This window comes from Camellia sinensis, chromosome 3 (assembly GCF_055761805.1).
Source record: "Camellia sinensis isolate YWXY chromosome 3, ASM5576180v1, whole genome shotgun sequence".
Lineage (NCBI taxonomy): Eukaryota > Viridiplantae > Streptophyta > Magnoliopsida > Ericales > Theaceae > Camellia > Camellia sinensis.
This window is the reverse complement of record NC_138963.1, coordinates 179,413,982-179,436,633: the sequence shown is the minus strand read 5'-3', so window position 1 is coordinate 179,436,633 and position 22,652 is coordinate 179,413,982. Positions and strand designations below refer to the sequence as shown.

The 22,652-nt window shown below is 34.3% G+C and overlaps 1 protein-coding gene across 1 annotated transcript; it reads left to right on the top strand.

The window, feature by feature from the left end:
* Positions 1–1,751: 1,751 nt before the first annotated feature.
* LOC114286135 (uncharacterized) lies at positions 1,752–21,209 on the top strand. The gene is made up of 13 exons (XM_028229210.2): positions 1,752–2,306; positions 5,695–5,768; positions 6,485–6,568; positions 7,007–7,087; positions 7,483–7,563; positions 8,099–8,191; positions 10,790–10,969; positions 11,119–11,186; positions 11,294–11,345; positions 13,888–13,941; positions 14,035–14,127; positions 14,400–14,466; positions 20,767–21,209. Exons 1-13 carry the CDS (start codon positions 2,165–2,167, stop codon positions 20,856–20,858), a joined length of 1,161 nt encoding a protein of 386 aa, XP_028085011.1. The 5' UTR covers positions 1,752–2,164; the 3' UTR covers positions 20,859–21,209.
* The last annotated feature ends 1,443 nt before the right edge of the window (positions 21,210–22,652 follow it).

The following is a 22,652-nucleotide window of genomic DNA, read 5'->3' as shown; positions in this document are numbered from 1 at the left end:
TTTGAATGATAGAGAACCATAATTGACACACTATGCCCTCTAGTATAAAGTTTTTTGAATAAATTCTAAATATAAGTAATTATTCAAAGTTATGCATATCAGTTAATTCTAAGTATTTTGTGTCTTATAAGAATCAAATATGAGACTTCCAAAAATTACTTCGTAGTCAAGTTTTCATGCTTAACCTCGCAACTATTAGTTAACGCGTAAGTTATAAAGAAAAATGTGTACAATCATATATAGTGGTATTTTGAAAAGTTAGTAAAAAGTTAATTTTAGCTTTTTTTAGTCTATTTTATTTTTTTATGAGTAAAAAATGTGAGAAGTGATATGGCTCAAAATAGATAAAAAATTAACAGGTGACTTTTTTATTGTTTCCTAAATGACCTGGTAAGGATTGTAGTTATTGCTGATAAACATGTAAAAAAGGAAAAATATCAAATCAGTGGTGGTTTAAAAAAAAAATTGTAAATTAATAATTGATGATGCAGCGTGTTCCTGATGAAACGGGTCAGACTGATCCATGCTTCCCAAACCAATTCTTGAGGTACCAAGCCCACCAGTGGACTTGCACAAGAGTTCAACGGGGAACGAGGAGTCCCCCAGCGAACCCTTCGACGAGCAAGTTAGAAAGAGAGGTGAAATGTAGAGATAGATTAGGAATAGAAAGCTTAACCTTCTTCTTGTCTTTGACGTCTGCTTATATCCTCTGGTAATCATTTCGTTGTCCCTTCTGACCTGTCGCCATGGCCGAAAGTCTATACTCTAACTTGTCTTGTTCATGGTGAGGTCGTTCTGTCTCGACGGGGAGGGCTTATCGCAATAAATGCCGTAAAGGCCTTCATTAATGGCTGATGTGCAGTGCAATAACTTTGCAGGATCTTTGTCTACTTATGTGGCTTGTCCTTCTCCTGCCACGTGTCTGGATGTTATTGGTTTTTAATGCCATGTTGATCTCCAGCAACGTTGAGCCTTAATATGTGAGTTATGTATTAGGCCCTAAACGGTGGGTTATATCCTTTATGAGCTTACCCGTGTCAATAATAAATTTCATAAATATTAATAATTAAAATTATAACTTTTTTATGAGTGATTATTCCTAAAAATGTATAAAAATATTTTAGAATGTGTAAAAATTACTTTAAATCTAACTTCTCTTCTTATTAACACAAGGAGGGCTTGTAACAAATAATATAATATTATAAGATAAATTATAAATACACCATTTGGTGTTTGTTTAAAATACAAATTATCCTTATTATTTTAAAAATTATATTTCGCCCCTTAAAATTTATAATTTTATAATAAATAGTCAATTTTATTAATAAATCATTAAGTCAATTAATATTTTTTAATGACGTCAGAAATTTATTTCAATTAATAATTCATTTAATTTTTATATTGTATAGAAGAGCAATTAAGAATTTTATTTTTTTAATTAACTCTGTTAAATAAAAATTTTGATAAAAAATTATTTATAATTTTTCAAACCACATGGACAATAAAGGGTCACAAACTCAAGCCCCGTTTGGGAACAGACTAATTTAGTAACTTTTTGGCTATTTGGCTAAAATATGAGCTAAAAAAAACTAGTATGTTTGGGATGATTTTTTGGCTTTTTACGAAAAGATGTGCAAAAAATAGAGAGAAAAGAGAATCTTTGACTTTTTGACATAAGTTGTTGACTTTTTGACTAATTTAGTAATTTTTTAACTTTTTTACTAAAATGGGAGGTTTCCAAACGAGGCCTCAGCCTTCTTTAGAAATAAAGTAAAAAACGAGGGCATAAAAATAAATACGAGAAAGGATGAAGTCGGCAAAACCGAAGCAATACAAAACCGTAGACCGTAGATTTCATCTGCGGAAGAAAAGGAGCTGACGCTATTCTCCGGCGACTATCTTCTGTCTCTTTCTCACGTATCCATATCCATATATATACATATCGTTCAGATCAGATTACGACATCATCTATGGATAGAGACAGAGAGTGAGGAAAAGAGAAGCTTGATTGGTCTCTCACTCTCTTAAACACCTCGTTCAATTCTAATTCAACGAGGTGTTTAAACCTATATATGATTCAATTTTAGTTTTTGCAATTTGTGTTTTGAGATTTGATCGAGTTTTCATAGGCTAGGTATAGATAATTTAATAGCAAATCGAGGAGATGGACGCTATAATGGGCAAGATTCGGAGTTTGGACGCCTACCCTAAGATCAATGAGGATTTCTACAGCAGAACCCTCTCCGGCGGCGTCATCACCCTCGTCTCCTCCATCGTCATGCTTCTCCTCTTCATCTCCGAGCTCAGTTTGTCCCCCTGCCCCTTCTCTGTGTGTGTGTGTGTGTATACATTTATAATTGTGTATGTATGGATTAGGGTTAGGTTGATTTCCTGTTAATTATGCATTTTGGACTCTGATTATATGAACATTTTATTGGCTATTCATAAGAATCATAGACAAACTATGGCACAACATTGTTGGCAGTAGAACTGTTTTTTTTATGGGTATTGGCTAATTTATAACCAAAAATTCAAGTATGGGTGTGCTAGGTTTTGGACTTGGGATGTTTCATGACCAGATTAGGTTTGGTTGATTTGGAATTTTAGGTTTGTGTTTCAAGAATGCTTGACTAGAATTAGTTTACTGGGTTGGATGAGTGTTGTGGTGCCGAAATATTGTTCATTTTATTCTGTTTTAGATGAGTATTGCTAGTGTCAATATTGCATTGGAATAAGGCAAGTGCTTTGTGTGTGAAAGATTCTATGGGAAGCTCAATCATGGAGAATCATTTAAGCCACAGCAGATGGTATAAAAGTTTTGTATGAATTTGAGGATTTGGTTTTTGAATTTGTCCCAAGCTATTGTCCGCTCTTAAACTATTTGGGGATAACTTTCCGAGTGTGTCTCGAGCTATGTTACCTGGAACGTGGATCGTTGTAGTACATGCAATAGGAACACGGTATGCCACATGCTCTAAAATGTAGTACGATAGGGGTAAACTTGTATATATTAAACTTAAGAATTTAAGGTACTTCTAGAGTAATTTTTTTAAAAAACTATTATGTATCCAATAATTGTAAAAAATAATAAGAATAATAAATAAAATAAAAATAAAGATTTGGTTATGTAGCAAACATTTCTATGAACATTATGACTTATTTTTGATATTTTTGTCTTGTTAAAATTTAACTCACCTTAGATTTTAATTCATTATATTTGATTTTTTTCTTCCTAAAGTAACATTTAAAGAAATATATTGTAAAAAACTTTTGGAATTGCAAAATTTATTGTTTGAAACGAAAGTGTACCATATTTCTTAGTGTGCGCATCAATACGTAATTCGCTAGAGTATTAGCATTTTCTAGTAACACAGGTCTCAAGCTCAAAGATAAAGGCCTTGTTTGGTTTGTGTTTCTCAAAAAATTTTGAGAAAAATTCTCTACAAATAAGTTTTCATAAGTAATCAAACCAAATAAATTTTTCCAAATTTTTTTTCCAAAACTTGTTTGGTTTACAAGTTTTCCAAACAAATCTCTCTCTCATACACATCAAATCAATCACTTTTTCCAAAACTCTCTCTCAAAATAATTTTTCAAAACATCTTTTGAAAAAAAATCAAACCAAACAAATTTTCGTACTTTTTATCTCAAAACATGTTTCTCAAATACAAACCAAACAAGCCCAAAATCCTTGCTCTGTCTTTGCTTGTATTGACAACTCTTTTGTTAGACAAGGTAATTAGGGCAGTTTTATGTGGTTCTTAATGTTTCAATCTAAGAAGCATAGACACATGAGACGCCGACATGATAATTTTCAAAAAAATACAAGACACAACATGTCAATGACAAAATATACAATTTTATATATTTATTATATATCATGTATATGCATATATCATTCAATTTCAAAGATTATTTTTTAAAAAAATGCATCATAAATAAGACATTTTTGGATGTGTGTGTCCTACGAGTGCCAGTGTCTAACACACTTTGAAAGTTTGAAGTGCAATGGAAGATTTTCACTTGCATCAAAAGAGTATTATGGAAGAGCTTCATTAGCAAAAAGAAGGATTAGACAAGGCAAACCCCAAAATAGGATAGAGAGGGCTAGGTAAGTCTACGTTTTTCCGTTGAGGACTGTGATCAACCACAAGATGGTTCAGAGAGATGTGTCAAAAACCCACAGTATGGTTGACCATTCTGGTGAATGTGGTTAACCACAGTGGAGGTTTGGTCTTAAGAGCCTAAGTGGTTGATGGTCAATCATGACATCATATAGTTGACCATGCTTGCACAAAATTAAAAAATATAGTTGTTGAACTAATTGTTGGAGGCTTGGCCATAAATACTTCAATACTCCCAATTGAGGTTTTCTGATGAGAAAAAGACACCTAGAGCTATGTTGACTCTTATACACCCTCATCTTGAGTTTTGAGTGTAAATCCTACCTTGGATAGAGAGTGTAGCCTTCATATCTTAATACAAGATTTGAAAGTGCTTGCTCCAAGGGAGTCTCAAAGTTCTTTGCTCTTGGAAGGTATAATACTAATTCTTTTATGTTGTGTTTGGTTGGAGGATTTGGGAAGGGATTTAAAAAGAGAAAGGGAAAAAGTAAGTGAAATATGAATAAAATAAATTTACATTTCACATAAAATAGTATGGACTTTTTTGACTTTTTTAGTAACTTTTTGGCTTTTTGGCTATTGTAGGTTATGCCAAACCAAGCCATAGTTTCACATATATTTTCCCTTTCCTTTTTCAAATTCCTTCATAAATCTCTTAACCAAACATAGCGTTAGTGTAGAATATGCAATATTATAACACACACCGCAGTAACCTCACATGGAGACAACAAAGGTTTAACGGTATTGTATTGGTTCCCCATTAAGCCTATTTCCTAAGTATTAGGTATGTATTGTGGAGTTTGTGGTTTTGGGTGGGCTAAACCGATTGTATGTTTGTGGCAAAGGTTTAAGGGCCATCTTGGTAAAAACCATTGAACAAGAAGGGGATGTAAAGGTTTTGGGTTCCCTAGTGAAAATCCATTTGTTTAGTGGTTTAACGCCGAGACTGCGAGTGGGCATAGGCAAGCCACCAAACCACTATAAATCTATTTATTTTTCTCTTTAATATTTGCATTGCACTTATATTTGAATGTTTCATATGAGATGAGTTATATGCTTAAATTGCAATACATGAACCTAAGCACATTCTTAGTCAAGGAAAGACAACCAATAAATAGATTGAGAGTTCGGAAATTGAAAGGATTAATTTGATAGATCAATCATGTGATTTTGAATTAAGATTTGAGAAACACTTAATCAATTACCAAAATCATATGCAACTAGACTCATTATGATTGATTAAGGAGGTCATATTTCAGTTGGAAAACATGGCAATTTTTATTGGTTGGGGAAACAGGCAATTTTATGATTACATGTGCTTGAAAGTGCCCTTATTTGCTTGTAGGATGTTCTCCTACAACTGCACCTTTGCACTGCAGTTATAATGCTTGCATGTATGGTTACTGCATTTCTATGGCTGCCTTTACATCTTAGTGTTCATTCCTAATATGCTATTGGTTCTTTCCTCCCTTTTGTTTTCCTTGCTTTATTGATTGTTAAATTGCATGCTTGTTTTGGTTATTGGTAATTTATTGCTATTGATTATCAATGTATTTCTGTTTCTTTGCAGGATTATATCTCCATGCTTTCACTGAGACGCAACTGGTGGTAGATACCTCAAGAGGAGAAACCCTACGTATTAATGTAATATCTACTTCTCTTTCTATAGAATGTTTTGATGTAATTTATCAATTGGAGATATTTTGCTTTGTTCTTTTATCTTTTTACTGAAAGTTTCTTCGAGACTACTGCAACCATTTTAGATGGATTTTGGATTTACTCCTGGCACTCATGATTCTGAATTTTAACTTTTTGAAAGAATCTGTTTATTTCTCTTTTTTCTGGATTTTGATAATATTTGCATTTAGGGTAAATTCTATGTTTGAAATTAATACACTGAGCCCCACCAGTTTGGCATAATTACATTGTGCTTCATTAAGATTTCAATTCACATAACACTTTGTTCCCTTTTCATCAATCATTTATTAGTCGTATTGATAAAAAAAAAGATGTTATCTCTCTTACACTAAAGTAAATTTTTATACACACCATCTATATTAGTTCAGGCCAATTTAGCATTACTAAAAGGGAAGTTATTGTAATTATACCAAACTTATGGGGCTTAATATATTTTTTCAAACATCGGGGATGGTCAATGTTACCCTTGCATTTAAATAACCAAAGCATGTAGTTGTTCCATAGTACCACCATTGAAAGTGTTTGTCCACACTCTATATTTATGAAGTATTTTTGTGGAAAATATATAATTGTTTGATTCACCTTAATTGTCCTCTTTAACTGATTGATTTTATTGTGTTAGAATAATTTATACATTAACTGTGCTCTGTTGGAAATTGCAGTTTGATGTCACTTTTCCAGCCCTTCCATGTTCCATACTCAGCCTTGATGCCATAGATATCAGTGGCGAGCAACATCTTGACGTTGTATGTATTGCAAAGCAATTTTATATATGATACACAGAAAGTTTGCTCTAATCTTGTCATGAAATTCTCTTTTTACCCCCAAAACTATATGCCATAAATTTACCCTCTCTCAACCATCAATGTTTTCACGATGGTTGAATTTCTCATGTTATCTTGCATTGAAGATGCATAAAGGGATGCTTTCATTGCACTGCATGTTACATATTTGGTTACGGCCTATGGGTACTAAACCTTCCACACCTTTGTACTATTCAAGTTAACCAACTGAGGTATAGAACATCATGCTAATAGAAGAAATATGGAGGCATGGAAAGAGTGAGGTGAATTAGAACAGCATCAATCAAACTCTAGTGGAGATTTACACCACAATTTTAACCTGAACACGGCTAACCGCTTGCATTCACTTTGAATGACATTTAATTTTATGTCTGCTTGCAGAAACATGACATATTCAAGAAAAGAATTGATTCTCATGGTAATGTAATAGAAGAAAGGCAGGAGGGTATTGGTGCTCCCAAGGTCAGTATAAATAGTTCTTGAAATCCACCAGTTGTTTGCGTACTATAGTGAGTCTTTTTTCCATATCTTTTTGCACTACATTTTGCAATGGCTTTGGCACATTAGAAATGTCTAGTCTCTCGTTATAAGAAATGCCTATATGTAGCATTATCCATGAATGCCATTTCAAAACTCACGAGAGATTCTTATGCAAAAGGGGCCTCATTTTGATTGAGGCATTATGTTCAACGTGTCAAACTATCTCCGTTTTCCTGCAGCATTGTTGTGGTTGTGGTGCAGCCGCTTTTAAATCATTCATAATTTAATGCTTAATAATGAAATTATATTCCTTTTATGCTCTTTTTGGTTTTCATATTTTCCCTTATGTTTATACTGACTTTTTATAAACGGCACAGATTGAAAAGCCTTTACAAAGACATGGTGGAAGACTTGAACACAATGAGACATACTGTGGTTCATGCTATGGTGCAGAAGCGGTATGCTTTTCTATGGCCTCGTGTGTTGATGCTTGGCTAAATGTTTGATTATGAAGCTTATATATATAATTTACATAAGAGCTTATGGATTGTTGAGCTAGACCTATTCAGTTAATTTGTTTAAAGATTTAATTTGGAATAAACACCAATTTACTTTGGAGGAACCTCTTATAATTCCTAGCAAGGATACAGATACAGGACACAGATACAACACAATATAGGCACATGTTGATGTGGTAATTTCAATAAATCAGTACACAGTTCTCAGGGCACTATCCTTGCAACAAAAGTTTTGAAAAATTTAGTTAATTTAAACATTTACCTGCTTTGGTCAAGCTATGATAAAAATCTTGGGTTTTTTATATTTTCATTATATAGCTTTTTCTAATTTAGTAAGCAAGCAAAATTTATTTATTTTGCACCTCTGGTTTTGGTTTCCATTATATTATGCTGCAGAACAAATTCAACTCATTCAGGAAAGAAGCTTCCTGTTTCTGTTGCTTATGGATAATCCCCATTTCTTGCTATTTTGCAGTCAGATAATGATTGTTGTAACTCTTGTGAAGATGTTCGTGAAGCATATCGAAAGAAAGGTTGGGCGATATCAAATCCAGATATGATTGATCAGGTCTGCTAGTTTTTTTCCTTCTTCTCAAAAGATACTGTTTTATTGCCATGCATATTCCTAAGACAGCCTCCTTTCGTGGGGCACAAGATCACTTGAAGCACAATGCACAACCTAGATGTTATTCATTGGTGTGATGCTGTGAAGCGCAACTCCATTTTCTCATCGTTGCCATATATTAAAATGCTGATGTGTGGGTGTTGTTTTTATCATTGGGGTTGAACTATTTGCATGTGAGACCATTCTGATGCTTGAAAATGACTGAAATTTTTGTTTGATCGGTGAACTGACTTTAGCTTCCTTCCAAATCTTACTTACATATATATCTGAAAAAATCTTACAAGTTTATATGTCTATATGCATGAATCTATTTTGATAATTGATAAGTTATTATGCTAACATGCTTCTAACTTTGTAGAATCTCTAGCAAGATGTAAGGATGCTTAAGACAATGATTGTGTAATTTCTCAGCATAGCTGCCCTATAGAAAGTGTGCATGAGCCCTTCACATGTATGGATGAAATGAATTCCTAATATACACAGCCTCAAAGAAGTTTGTAATATTTTGAAATATAATGAGTTGTGCACATCAAGCACAGCGGAATTTATATTTGCTCTCTGGAAAATTTCTTGTCTACTCTCAAATTTCCCAAGTCAGTCATCTGTAGGAAAACATCACACAACTCTCTTTGGAATTACACTCGCCACCAAATATTATAAACACTTGCCACCATGTGCTGAAGCGGGCTATAAACAACTAGACCAAGTGAAACCGTGACAGAGAAAGAAAGATACAGCTTAGGTGAAGTGTAGCTTTATTCTTCTTTCTTTTTATATATTTATTTATATTTTTTGTGTGTTTCTGATCTACAATACTCCTGTTTCTGATTTGCTTTAAACCTTTCCCAACCCTAGAAATTTTGTTGCATAACCCTAATTTGTTGCCCATCCATCACAATGGCTCAAGCCTAGTACTTAGGAGAACACAAAACAGTCCTATGTTCTTGTTCACGGGTTACTGTTCACAGTGCAGGAACAACCCCAGAACCAAGGTTTTAAAAAGTGACCGTAACAGTTACGTAACACCATTACGTAACGGTTGTGGTGGTTACTGCCACCCGTTACGGCTACTTTTGCGGTGTGATTGAGATTCACAGGTGTGTCAGTCGTAGCGGCTGCCGTAACGGTGCCGTAATGGTTCCAAACTATTCTTTTAAAAAAATTAAAAAATTAAAAAAAAAATCTAAAAATGGGAGAAGATGGAGGAGTAAGAGATAGAGAGAGAGAAGAGGGAAGATGAAGAACATGTTATGATTTGTTGAAGTTGAAGACCTATGCTATTCTATTCAGCTGCTATCACTCAACCATTTTGTTTGAGTGTGTCTATCTATATATTGTTTGATGATAATAATAATAATAATAATAAGTGTAGTCATCATCTATTTGGCTATATATATATATTTAGGCTCTTATTTATTCTTTTATTTTTGTCATTGTTTATCTTATATATAATAGTTAGTGCTTGATTTTTTTTGTAAAATATCTAGGAAACATAACATCTATAATTATATATTAATACATATTTTATACATGTCAATTTTTTTTGATTAGTTTATTTTATTTTTATTTACAGGTTATCCAAAAAGAGAATGAATATTCAAGTGATCCAACACCCTCCCCCAAAAAAAAAATTTCTTCATAATTTATTTTTTAATTTTTATATGATTACATTGGCATGTATAATTTATTTTTTACAACTATTCAAATTAAAATTTGCATATACTTCCACAAGTATAATAATTAAAAATAATAATTTTATACATCTGACTCCGATAAAAAAAAAAATTTGCCACAGGCATAATATGGATTTATGACATATAAAGTAATTAATTATTAAAATAAAATGTAAAAAACTCAATTTATAGTGATTTTAAAATATGAAATATACTGGATCATACTAAAAATTTATAAAAATTGATCAATATTTATTTTAAAACCTCATAAATATGATTATGGAAAAAAATATATGCCTATTGGTAAGTTTTTTTTCAAATTGTGTGAAAAATAAAAAAATTCACAGTTCCGGTTACCGCAACCGCAACCACGCCACCTCCACCGTTACGGCCACCGCAACCGCTTTTTAGAACCTTGCCCAGAACAGACCCCAAAATCTCATATTCTTGCTCTCAAGGCCCTACCCTTTTGGTTGCACCTTTTGGAACCCCAAGGGCCGGTTTGGTTGTGTTTTCATTTTCTTCTTTTAAAATCCCAATATTTATTCACCCTTCCAATCTTTAAAAACAATTTCAAATCAGGGCCAAAACCCTACTTTTCCACTGCTATAGGCTAAAGTTAGGCCTAGTGCTTGTAGAAAAGTATTACTTGCACTCGTCCTACATCACTTGGCCATAATTATTGTGAAACATTCAAGTAAAACATTAGCTATTGCAATGGAACTTTTTCCTCTTGTTGGAAAAGGTAAATGGTAGATATGCCCTTATGTCTTGGTTTTGCTTGCTGGATGGATGGTTTGCAATATTTCATCATGACTTTGAGCTTGATTATATTATGGATTTTTCTGAATTTACATGTCATGATCAGTGCAAAAGAGAAGGTTTTCTACAACGAATTAAAGATGAAGAAGGTGAAGGATGTAATATATATGGGTTCTTGGAAGTTAATAAGGTGGCTGGAAATTTCCACTTTGCACCTGGCAAAAGTTTTCACCAAGCTGGTGTTCATGTGCACGATCTGTTAGCTTTTCAGAAGGATACTTTTAATGTAAGATAAATCTTGGTTCCTTAAGTTCCTTCCCATCCTAGATGTATAATATGTAGCATTAGCATTGTAATGTGTGTTTGTAATCTGCTTTCCTTTTTCACTTGTTGAAGCTATTTCTCTTAAATAAATAATTATGTGATGCGATACAGATAAGTCACAAGATCAATAGATTAACTTTTGGAGAATATTTCCCTGGTGTTGTGAATCCTCTTGACCGGTATTTTTTTCATTCTCGTCTAACATGCATTCACTGTGCGGCGTGGTTTTTTGCTATATCACATATCTTGGCACATCTTTTTTATTTCTTATTGCTTAAACTTACAGTGTGCAATGGACACAAGAATCACCAAGTGGGATGTATCAATATTTTATCAAGGTTAGTATTCTCCACTAATTGTAGCTAAAGTATTCTCTCCAAATTGTCACCGTACGTGTCTTTTCTTTTCCTTCTTCCTGTATTCTTTCAAAAGGAAATAGTCACCATATATTTAGGTCTTGATGTTCTTTTTTTGGTACATTTGCAAATTAGTGGTTTAGTAACCAAAGCGTGAGTTCAGGCAGTGTTTTTAAAGGCTCAAGGCGCACGAAGGTGCTGAAGGTCTCTTGGGGCTTAGGCGCAAGGCGAGACACGGGCTTTATTGAGGCTCACAGTCTTAGTAAAAAATAAATAAATTAACATAGACTAATCATTCACAATACTAAGACAATTTTTTTAAAAAAATAAGAAGTAATCAAGACAAATTATAGAATAATTCTCAAAATCATGAAAGTGCATATTACATAGCATTCCAATTTTCAAAGATAAAATAATCCACGTTCAAACAAAAAAAAATAAAAAATAAAAACATAAACACTAACATCCAAAACATAAATATCCAACAAATACTAATATAAGTCCTAACATTTCAAAACATTGATATCATAAGAAATGGTAGGTTAGGTCATATTATTTGTAATTTATTTTTCCTTCACAAAGACAGGAAACAAAACAGACCAACAGTAGCCAAAAAAAAAAGAAGAAAAAAAAAGAACAGAGAGCAACGAAGAAGGGGAAGGGGAAGGAGGGAAGGAGGGAGGAGGCGGAGGAGGAGGAGAAGAAGAAGAGAAAGAAGAAGATATCCCCAGCAGCAGCAGCGATGAAGGAGCAGCAAAAAAAAAAAAAAAACTGAGATACGACAGCACCCAGCAAAGAAGAAGAGGAGAAGGAGAAGAAGAAGGAAACAACAGAGAGACGACAGCAAAGAAGAAGCAGTAGCAATGAAGAAGCAACAAGAAAAAAAAATTGAATCGAAGCAGCACAGCGAAGCAAAAGAAGAAGAAGACTCACCTCAAGCTTTCTTCGCGATGAGCCCAAAGGGAGAGGAGATGTCACGATGAGCCCAGACTAAGTCACAACATCTCAAGCTTTCTTTGATAGATTTTAGGGCTTTGAGGAGTCGACTGATTTGGGTATTGAGTTGTATGAGTTGTAATCGTATGTGGTTGTTGGACCCTTTCAAACTCATAAACTCATATCAGAGCCATTAGATCAGCATCAGGGGAAAGAAAGAAAAAAAAAATACACGAAGGCACGCTTAGGCATTGCCTTGCGCCTTTCTGCACCTAACCCAAGGCTCGGCCAAGGCGTGCGACTCATCTACCTCACCTCGCCTTGGGTCCCTTCAGTTGCAACAGCCGCGCCTTGCGCCTAAGCGCGCCTTTCACAACACTGAGTTCAGGCACTTGATGCTTTCACTAGGCTAGGAGAAATTTCAAGGCATGAAGCATGAAAAAAGTAAAAATAAGGGAAAAAGAAAAGCATATGTGGAAAACTGCACGAAGTAATAGAGAAATATGTTTGTAGGAATATGGATGTAGAAATGCTTAGCGAAGTTCATAGCCATTCCCTGATGTCTGTCCATAAGACATAGTGCTGTAAACCATCTTGTGCCTCATGAGTAACGTGGAACCTGGTCTTGACTGTCACATTGCCAACGTGCTTGAAGTCATCTTGTGCCTTAAATGGTGATTAGTGCAGATTGAGCTTTCCGATGTTCCATTAGATAAGCGCTTGACCAAGCTTGTATTCTGTGAAAGCTTCTGGAAAGGCTTGTAGAAAATGGTATTCATGGGCATAGTTTCAATAACCCTGAATGAGTTTGCAGGCCATGTATGGATGATTTTCAATGAGTGATCTGTGTTGAAATTTCCTTCCCATATTTCTTTCTTATGTTCTATTGTTATGGATTGGGTTAACACCTAGTACTGTCTTCCCTGTTAACACCTCCTTGTTTTCTTTATTATTCAAGAGACAAGCTCAGAATGCTGTAAGAAGGGTCTGGGATTGCAATTAAATATTTGTCTTCAGTTGTCCTTCTCAGGATTATAAACACCAAAAGAGTTCGTGATGCAAGACTTGGCTAACTGGTTGAGCTTGAGGTCTTTTTAGTGACAATGTTAAAATCTGAACTCAAGCACAACTGAGCTGTGCTAGTAAGTGAGCAGAGCTTTTTGTGAGTTGAGCTCATGTAGTATACCTTATCTTGTAGGCTTGCTGCCCAACCAGAGGAGCAACGGGCACAACAATTTAACATTGAAATAAATAATTGCTTATGGCTAAGGAATCATTCATGTACTGCATGTCACCAAAAGAAGAAATCAATAGAATGTTGAAAACTTAAAAGAAAACAAATCTCCCACATCTTATTTTCCAATTTTAGTATCCAGATGATTTGATAGTTGTTATAAGGTGAAGAGCGAGTTTAAGCTCAAGGAGGGACTGAAACCAATTAAGCACTGTACAACCTCCATCAGATGTTGCCGTCTATAGCTTTTGTCATTTTTTGATTTGGCTATGAATGAAGAAGAGAACGAAAGTAGCTTATCACTTAGATTCAGCTCTTCTGTATATTTACAAAATTATGCTATCTGTTCTACAGGTGGTACCTACTGTATACACGGATGTCAGTGGACGCACTATCCAATCTAATCAGGTTTGATTATCACATAAGAGTAATCATTCTCAGGCTTATGTCTTATTGAACATTGAAATGATCTCACTAGCATTTGTTCCATTGTCCATGCAGTTCTCTGTAACTGAACATTTTAGGAGTGCGGAAGCAGGTCGCCTTCTGTCCCTTCCTGGAGTTTTCTTCTTTTATGACCTTTCGCCTATCAAGGTGGGTTCCCTGGCCATTGGTTACATAAGCAGGTTCCATGTCTTAATAACTCTGTTGAAATGCTGATGATGCTGTTGACGGATTAGATTTCCCAGTATGATGTATTTTAGTTCATTATGTTTAAGCACGCACTTACTGATGTGAAATGCTTGAAATTTGCCCAATAAGGCTTTTCTTTTTTCTTCTTTTTTTTCTTGGGGGGTGGTGATGAGATACAAATACTATATGGATGCATAATTACACGTTAATTATTTTTGTGATTCATGGTACAGGTGACTTTCACTGAGGGACACATTTCGTTTTTACACTTCCTAACAAATGTCTGTGCTATAATTGGAGGTAACATCATCTATCTATCTCTCTCTCTCTCTCTCTCTCCAAACAAATATATATAGTAATGTTAAAATCCACCTCATCTCACCTACTTCACCCACTTAAACCTACTCCACTAAACCTAACCCACTACACCACTACCACCTCACCTACTCCACTAAACCTAACCCACTACACCACTACCACCTCCACTTCACCTACTCCTCACCTACTACACACTCACCCTCTCCTATATATAGGAATCATTGTAACCATAACATTAATATATCAATCAATAAACATCAATCAATAATACATAAATTCTTACATGGTATCAGAGCAAGGTTAAGACCTTAGTATTTCTCGCTTCACCGGCGGGCGGCAACCTCGCCTTGGCCGCCCGCCGGACCTCAACCTATTCTGCTTATTTTCTACACATACCTTGACTTCTTCAACATTTTCTTACACCCCTCCTCCGCTATGTCGGCGGCGGCACCCGCATCATCGTCTAGCCTCTATCGCCGTTCACCTCGCCTCTCACATATCCGTGGTTGTACTCTTACTCGTCGTCATCGTTGGCATTTCTGGCGCTGCTTTTCTGCTCGTCACTGCTGTTTTTTTTCCGATTTGCTCTCTCTCTTAGCCATGGATTTGGGTGTGGGGTGTAGAGCTGTGGCTTTGTTGTTGGTAGCCATGTTTGCTGGCTTGAAGGTTTCAATGGCAGCAGTGTACAAGGTTGGGGACTCCGCTGGTTGAACCATCATTGGGAATATTGATTACAAGGCCTGGGCTGCTTCCAAGACGTTTCATGTTGGAGATGTCATCATTTTCGAATACAATTTTCAATGTCACGTGTTGCAAGTGCCCCACAAAGAATACCAAGCCTGCAGAAGTGTAAGACAGTAACATGCATCTTCACATACAGCTTGGGTAATGTGTAACTGTCAAAAGCACAAGCTTCTTGGACATCCCTCTCTCTCTCTCTCCATGGACCCAACATCATCATCATGCACCCACTCTATCTCCCTCTCTCTCATCTTTTCCCACTTTCAAACCCACTTTAATCATATCTCTCCTTTCTCTTAATTTATTTCATCCACGTTCTTTCACCCTTTTCTTTTATTTTAATATATATATATATATATATATATATTTTATTATAATATATTTTCCCTATCCCTTGTTAGTAAGCATCACCCATTTTCCATTCTCTTATTATTATTTATTTTATATTCCACCAAAAAAAAAAAAAAAAAAAAAAAAAAAAAAAAAAAATCACACTGCTGTTTTTCTTATCATCCATCCACAAATATTTTTCTCTATTTTCTTTATCCATTATTTTCTTTTATTTTATTTTTCTTATTAAACAAAACAACACCACAAAATAACACCAACAACATTCCACAACCTTGTCATTTTATTCATATCAGGGGATCAACCCCGATCACACTTTTACATCAAAAAAAAAAAAAAAAAAAAAAAAAAAAAAAAAAAACCCACACAAACAAAAACAAAACTACCACACCCACAGTGGGATTTTTCTTCTCTACTCAGCCGCCAGTCTTTTCTTCTTACCTCTGTCTTGGAAGGCCCTTGACGGTGTTGCCTCCGTGCTTCCTTGACCACCAAGCAAGTTGCCTACTCCCTGCTCCTCCACTGCAGCATATGGCGGCCCTCCAAATCGGAACATCACGGTGGCCTTCCGCTTCAGCTCCTTATTTTCTGCTTTCAGCACACTTATCTCTGCTCGCGCATCCTTATACATGCGTTGGAGCAGAGCCAGCTGGGAGTTTAACTGCTGCACCTCATTTGCCCTACTCTGCAGCCGGTTCGACAAGTTTGTGACTGCCGTCATGCTTTCCACACATGCCTTCAACGTATACTGATTGGCCTCCACATCCGACAGCACTGCCATTCTTTGCTCCACAGACCGCATCGGAAAGTTCAACGGAGCAAACTCCGGGGCACTTGGTTGAGGTTCCAGTGCCACCGCTCCAGTAATCTCTCTTGTTGACTCGTTGAGGTCGGGAAAGAGGGTGAGCAGACCGCGGGAAGACGAAGCCATTTTCTGGGCAACCAAGTGTTACAGACTATTTTCTGGGCAACAGAGTATTACAGACTATCTCTCCCCGCAAACGGAACTATCTTTCTCAGCAACACGAAGGATTTTTCAGAGGTTTCTCTCAGTTTTTCTCTGCCTCAGCCTCTGCCTTCGTCTTGGTTAAATAGCCGAGGCAGCCACGCGCATCGCGCGCCTCTTGACGCCCGACAAACTGGCACGCCTTTTCATGGCACATCCTTTGATAAAGTGGGCGCGCCTTTTGAGGGCGCGACTTTTGAGGGCTCACTATATATATCCATATATATCTATATTTGGGCAGCCTATATACACCATCATACAGTGTATTTTTTATGGGTCCGACAAGACTCTGTAAACTGTCCCGACATTGATTCCGGTTAGCTCCTTTATGGGTCCGACAAGACTCTGTAAACTGTCCCGACATTGATTCCGGTTAGCTTCTTTATGGGTCCGACAAGACTCTGTAAACTGTCCCGACATTGATTCCGGTTAGCTCCTTTATGGGTCCGACAAGACTCTGTAAACTGTCCCAACATTGATTCCGGTTAGCTCCTTTATGGGTCCGGCAAGACTCTGTAAACTGTCCCGACATAGATTCCGGTTAGTTTCTACAAGGGTCCGACAAGACTCCGTAAACTGTCTTCTACAACGGTCCGACATGACCCCATAAACTGTCTTCTACAACGGTCCGACATGACCCCATAAACTGTCTTCTACAACGGTCCGACATGACCCCATAAACTGTCTTCTACATCGGTCTGACACCGCCATCCAGTGTCCTCTACACCGTTATGACACCACCATACAGTGTCCTCTACAACGTTATGACACCCCCATACAGTGTCCTCTACAACGTTATGACACCTCCATCCAGTGTCTTCACCAATGGTCTGACACGACCATACAGTGTCACCTATCCTCTTTTATTTTTATGTATTTTCTTGTTTTGTTACTCTCTCCAAACTCAAGTTGGTTAGTTCCTATCCCCCTTGAGTTTGCGGGGGGCTGTTAAAATCCACCTCATCTCACCTACTTCACCCACTTAAACCTACTCCACTAAACCTAACCCACTACACCACTACCACCTCACCTACTCCACTAAACCTAACCCACTACACCACTACCACCTCCACTTCACCTACTCCTCACCTACTACACACTCACCCTCTCCTATATATAGGAATCATTGTAACCATAACATTAATATATCAATCAATAAACATCAATCAATAATACATAAATTCTTACAAGTAATAACACATTGTTATTGCATGCGGGGTTTATATGTTTTACGTTTTACGTTACTTTTTCACTTGCATTGCTTGTCTAAGAAGCATGGACATGTGACACGGCATGGACATGACGATATGGAAATTTTCCAAAAGTATAGGACATGACACGTATGGGCATGTGCAAAATACATAATTTTATATATATTTATTATGTCATATATAAGGATAAATAATTGGAAAAATTACCAATAGGTCCTAATAGTTGAACTGAATTCCCATTAAAAGTCCTGTTGAAATGTATTCATAGTAAAATCATTGCTAAAAATAAAGTTTTGTGATATTTTTTTGCTTATGTTGCAAAAATTAACAATTAGTGACTTTTTTTATCACGATTTTTATAATTTGTTGCTAAAACTTACAATTAGTGATGTATTTTTGTAACAAAATTTTCAAACTATAGCTGAAAGTTAAAAATTAATCACTCTGCTTGATTTGAGTTTTTTAAAAACACTTTTCAGAAAATTTTACTTTCTTGTTTTCCGTATTTTTTTGTTTTTATTGATTTTTTTTTTTAATTTTTAGACACACTTAACATAAATACACTGAAAAAATATAATTTTTGTGAAATTTTTTTTTTAAAAATTCAATAAATACCAAAAATACAATAAAAAAAAACGAAAATTTAGTACATTTTTCTTATTTTTGTGTATTTATTAATTTTTTAAAATATTTTTTCACAAACATTTTACTTTTTAGACACATCTAAGTAAGATACATCTAAAAAAGTTAAAAAAAGTTATTTAAAATTTTAAAAATATTCACTAAAAACAAAAAAACACGAAAAACAAAAAACTCTATTTTCAAAAAATTTAATTCAAAAAACTCAAACCAAACACATTGAATTACTTTTTTTTGTGATGATTTTTTAAAATTGTCGCTAAAACTTATAATCAGTGACGATTTGTGTGACAAAATTTTCAAACTATTGCTAAAAATTAATAATTAATGATGGTTTTTAGTAGTGTTTAATGAAAAACGCCATTAATTATCATAGGATTTATTGGACAATAAATTCACTTGTTAGGACTTACATATAAGTTCTCCTAAATAATTATTTTATGACATATATATAAATATCTATTCAAAGGTAATAATTTTTTTAGTCTAAAGGAGGAAAATTAGTATAAATTTATATATATTTTGTTATATCATTGAATTACAAGTCATTTTATTCAAACTTGAAATGTGTTTCATATATAGTGTTAGGAAGTGTCCAATGAGTATCATGTCGATGTTGATGTCGAACACAACATATTACCTTCTTAGTTGGTTGTTATTCTAGGGTGAGTGTTTTTTCTCAATTTTTTAAATGGATGAAGTCTATGCTATTCCTTTCATTTGTGAATTTAAAAATCTTATCATATGTTGCTGCATAATTGTAACCAAAAGTTTCCTTTTCATTTTTTTATGGGTTGGGGGCTAAGTTGCAACAAAAGATGTCTGTTGGAGTGGTGACTACAATTAGATCACATATGAAACTAGTGAATTTTGAATCACTATAGGGTTGCATCAAGTGTCAGGCTTTGAATCTTTATCTATTTGCCTTATTCATGGATACATTAATTAAACACATTTAGGATGATGTCCCATAGCGTATGTTGTTCGTAGATGGTATTGTTCTAGTGGATAAAATAAAACTAAGGAAAGAATTATCACTAAATTAGAATTTTTGAGAAAAGCAACTGAGTCAAAAGGGTTTAAAATTAGTAAAAATAAAAATGAATAGATACAATGCAACTTTAGTGACAATAGAAATATAGAATTGTGAGAGATTTAAAACCAAAAGATAACAAGGAGTGAAGTTAATGTGATCCATAAAATTGAAGTAGGTTGGCTCAAGTGGAAGAGTGCGTTTGCATATTATGTGATTGATGACAAATATCAAAAAATTAAAAGAAATTTTTTGTAGAATATAAGGCCAGAAATGTTTTACAACAAAGATAAAATTAGACTAGGAAATTAGGAATGATAAAATTAGAAATGAATATTTTCGAAATTGTTAGGAGTAACACCATTGAAGACAAGAGAGAAGCTAATATAGCTAAAAAGTCAGTAAAGAAGTTAAAGAGCCAAAAGGATTTCAACTCATACAAGAAAGTAGGATTTCTCCCATTTCACTCAACTTTTTGCACTTTTTTTCTGTAAAAAATCAGCAAATTCTTCTTGAACATATTTAGCCTATGTTTGGGAAGTGGTTTTTGAGGCTTTTTTGGCTAAAATAACCACAAAAAACAAAATAGACTTTTTAGCCCAATAAGGCAAAATATCACATCCAATCCATAATCATTACATTCTTTTTCTTACAAAAAAGTCAAAAAAGTCAAAAAAGCCAAAAAGCTAACCCACTTCCCAAACGAAGCCTTAGATTTTTTCACCTCATATTTTAGCTAAAAAGCCACTGAAAAAGCCATAAAAAAAGCCAAAAAGCCATACAAGAAAGTCAAAGATTTCTTCCCATTCTCTCTATTTTTTGTACGTTTTTCCATAAAAAAGTTAAAAAGTCATTCCAAAACACTTGAGTTTATTTCACCTCATATTTTAGCCAAAAAGCCACTTCCCAAACCAACCCCATGTAGAATGGTGGAAAAAGATTTATGTAACCTACTCCACTTGATTGGGACACAAGGCCAAGCTTGGTTTGGGGCTAGGTATGCTTGTTGGTTGGTCATGCTCTTTCATTCTCTTTACTTGCTTGTGAGTAAAATTGCATGGTTTTACTAGCACCAGGAATTTTCTAAATAGTGAGACACAGCAGCCCAAGCCCAAGCATGTCTTCTGAATGATGATGGCATCTAGCTATGAAATCCTAGATATGAATGAATATATATTTCATGTTGACTTAAAGAAATTGAATGTGTTTCTTCAGAGTTCAAAGGCTCATGCTATGCATGTCTGATATTCTTCCTCGTGTTTGCATTTAGATACATGAATGTTTATTCTGGCTACTGTGTTCAGGTGTTTTCACTGTTTCTGGGATATTAGATTCCTTCATATATCATGGTCAAAGGGCAATCAAGAAGAAGATGGAGCTCGGTAAATTTAGTTGAGGATGAATCCATTCAGCATGTGTTGCTGCTGTACGTGTAATTCTGGTTGGTAAACCCAGCAAAGTGATTTGCCAGAAAGAAACAATTTCAAAGAAGGGAAAGTTGGAAACGGACTCTTCCTGCGGGGTTGGCGGGCTGCTTTTGACGCATCTAAGGTTTTTTCATGATCTGTTTATTCAATGAATTAGACTAACTTTGCTGATATGTTTATGTATTTTAGACTTGCAGAACAGTGCACACAGTTTTCTCAGTCATAATATGTATTTTCAATATTGATATGGATGGATATATGTTTGAAAGATTCTTAGAAATGTGAAAAGGAGAGAAACCAGGGAATTTCTAGTTCAAAAACCAAGAAATTTTTCTTCTCTTTGCATGTATTTTGCAGCCCTCCTTGTCCCTGTAGAAAGAATGTCTCAGAAATGGTAGAGCCACCACAGTTCACTTTAGGCTGTGTTAATTTTCAATTTTCTATTCAAATTCATGATTTAAACACAGCCTAAAAAGATTTACTTAGGTCTGAGATCCTTTTTTCTGAAACAAAAAAATTGGTCCTGCCCAAAATCTTTTGAGATGCTTGTTTGGTTATATTTTCATATTCTAGTTGTCTTTTATTTCTCAGAAAACTTTTTGGTGACCTGTTTTTAAATTTTTTTTAATACAAATCACATTTTAGAAAACATTAAAAAAGTTATTTTGAATTTTGAAAAATATTTTTGTCCAAAAATGGAAACGATGGGTGTTCTGAATATTTGGATAAATTACATTTTGTCATTTTAAAGTTTCATCTATGTCTCACTTTGGCCTTTTAAGTTAAATTTTTTTCGCTTTGGTCCTTCATGTTTGCAATTTTTCTCACTGTGGTCATTTAAGTTTAATTTTTTTCACTGACTTTTTATATTTGTAATTCATTTCACTTTGACCCTTTATATTTGCAATCTTTCCCACTTTATTCCTAGACTAAGTTTTATCCAAAAAATTAACAGAATCTTCCACATCATTAACCCATCAGCTGCATCTATGATGTAAAAAATTCACTAAAAATGCAAAAGAAAAAAAATAAACGAAAAAATTGAAATTTTTTTTTTGTCTTATAAGTGAATTTTTTTTTCAAATTTATTCATAAACATTATTACATTATAGATGCATTTAGATTAGATGTAACTAAAAAAATAAGAATAAATTTAACTAAAAAAAGAAAAAAGTTTACTAAAGACAAAAAAATAAAAATATACTGATTCAAACACATGTATTATCAATTCTGAAATGAAAAACTTACTATCATTTTTTTCAATGTTTAGTGAACTTTATCTTTTTTTAGTTAAATTTGTTTTTATTTTTCTTGCTGCATCTAATCTAGATGCATTTATAATGTAATCATGTTTATGAATAAATTTAGAAAAAGAAAAAGTTCACTAATGAAATTTCAATTTTTTTTTGTTTTTTATTTTTTTCATCTTTAATAAAAAAATTTCCGTCACATATGGAGCTGATGTGTTAGAGATATGATAAATTTTATTATTTTTTTAGATGGAAGTTAGTCTAAGAATAAAATGAGAAGAATTATAAACATAAATGGCTAAAATGAAAAGAATCAAACCTAAAAGGCAAAGTGCAAAGTTTAATTCACCCTGAATATTTCACTGTTTTAGTTTTCAAAAATATGTAAAACGAACAGGAACACAACCAAACTTGGTATTTCAGTATTTCAGCTTTTAGCTTTCGTTTAAAATATAGCAATGCTATGGACATCTATATACTACACATTCAAACCAGTTGTGTTTTGTTGGCAAC

What these genes read in the sequence shown, in the direction of transcription:
- LOC114286135 (XM_028229210.2), top strand. Translation starts at nt 2,165, where the DNA reads ATGGACGCTATAATGGGCAAGATTCGGAGTTTGGACGCCTACCCTAAG. An exon ending in CCTCTTCATCTCCGAGCTCA is followed by an intron (nt 2,307 to 5,694) that starts GTTTGTCCCCCT and finishes GTTTCTTTGCAG; the next exon opens with GATTATATCTCCATGCTTTC. An exon ending in TGTCTGTGCTATAATTGGAG is followed by an intron (nt 14,467 to 20,766) that starts GTAACATCATCT and finishes TACTGTGTTCAG; the next exon opens with GTGTTTTCACTGTTTCTGGG.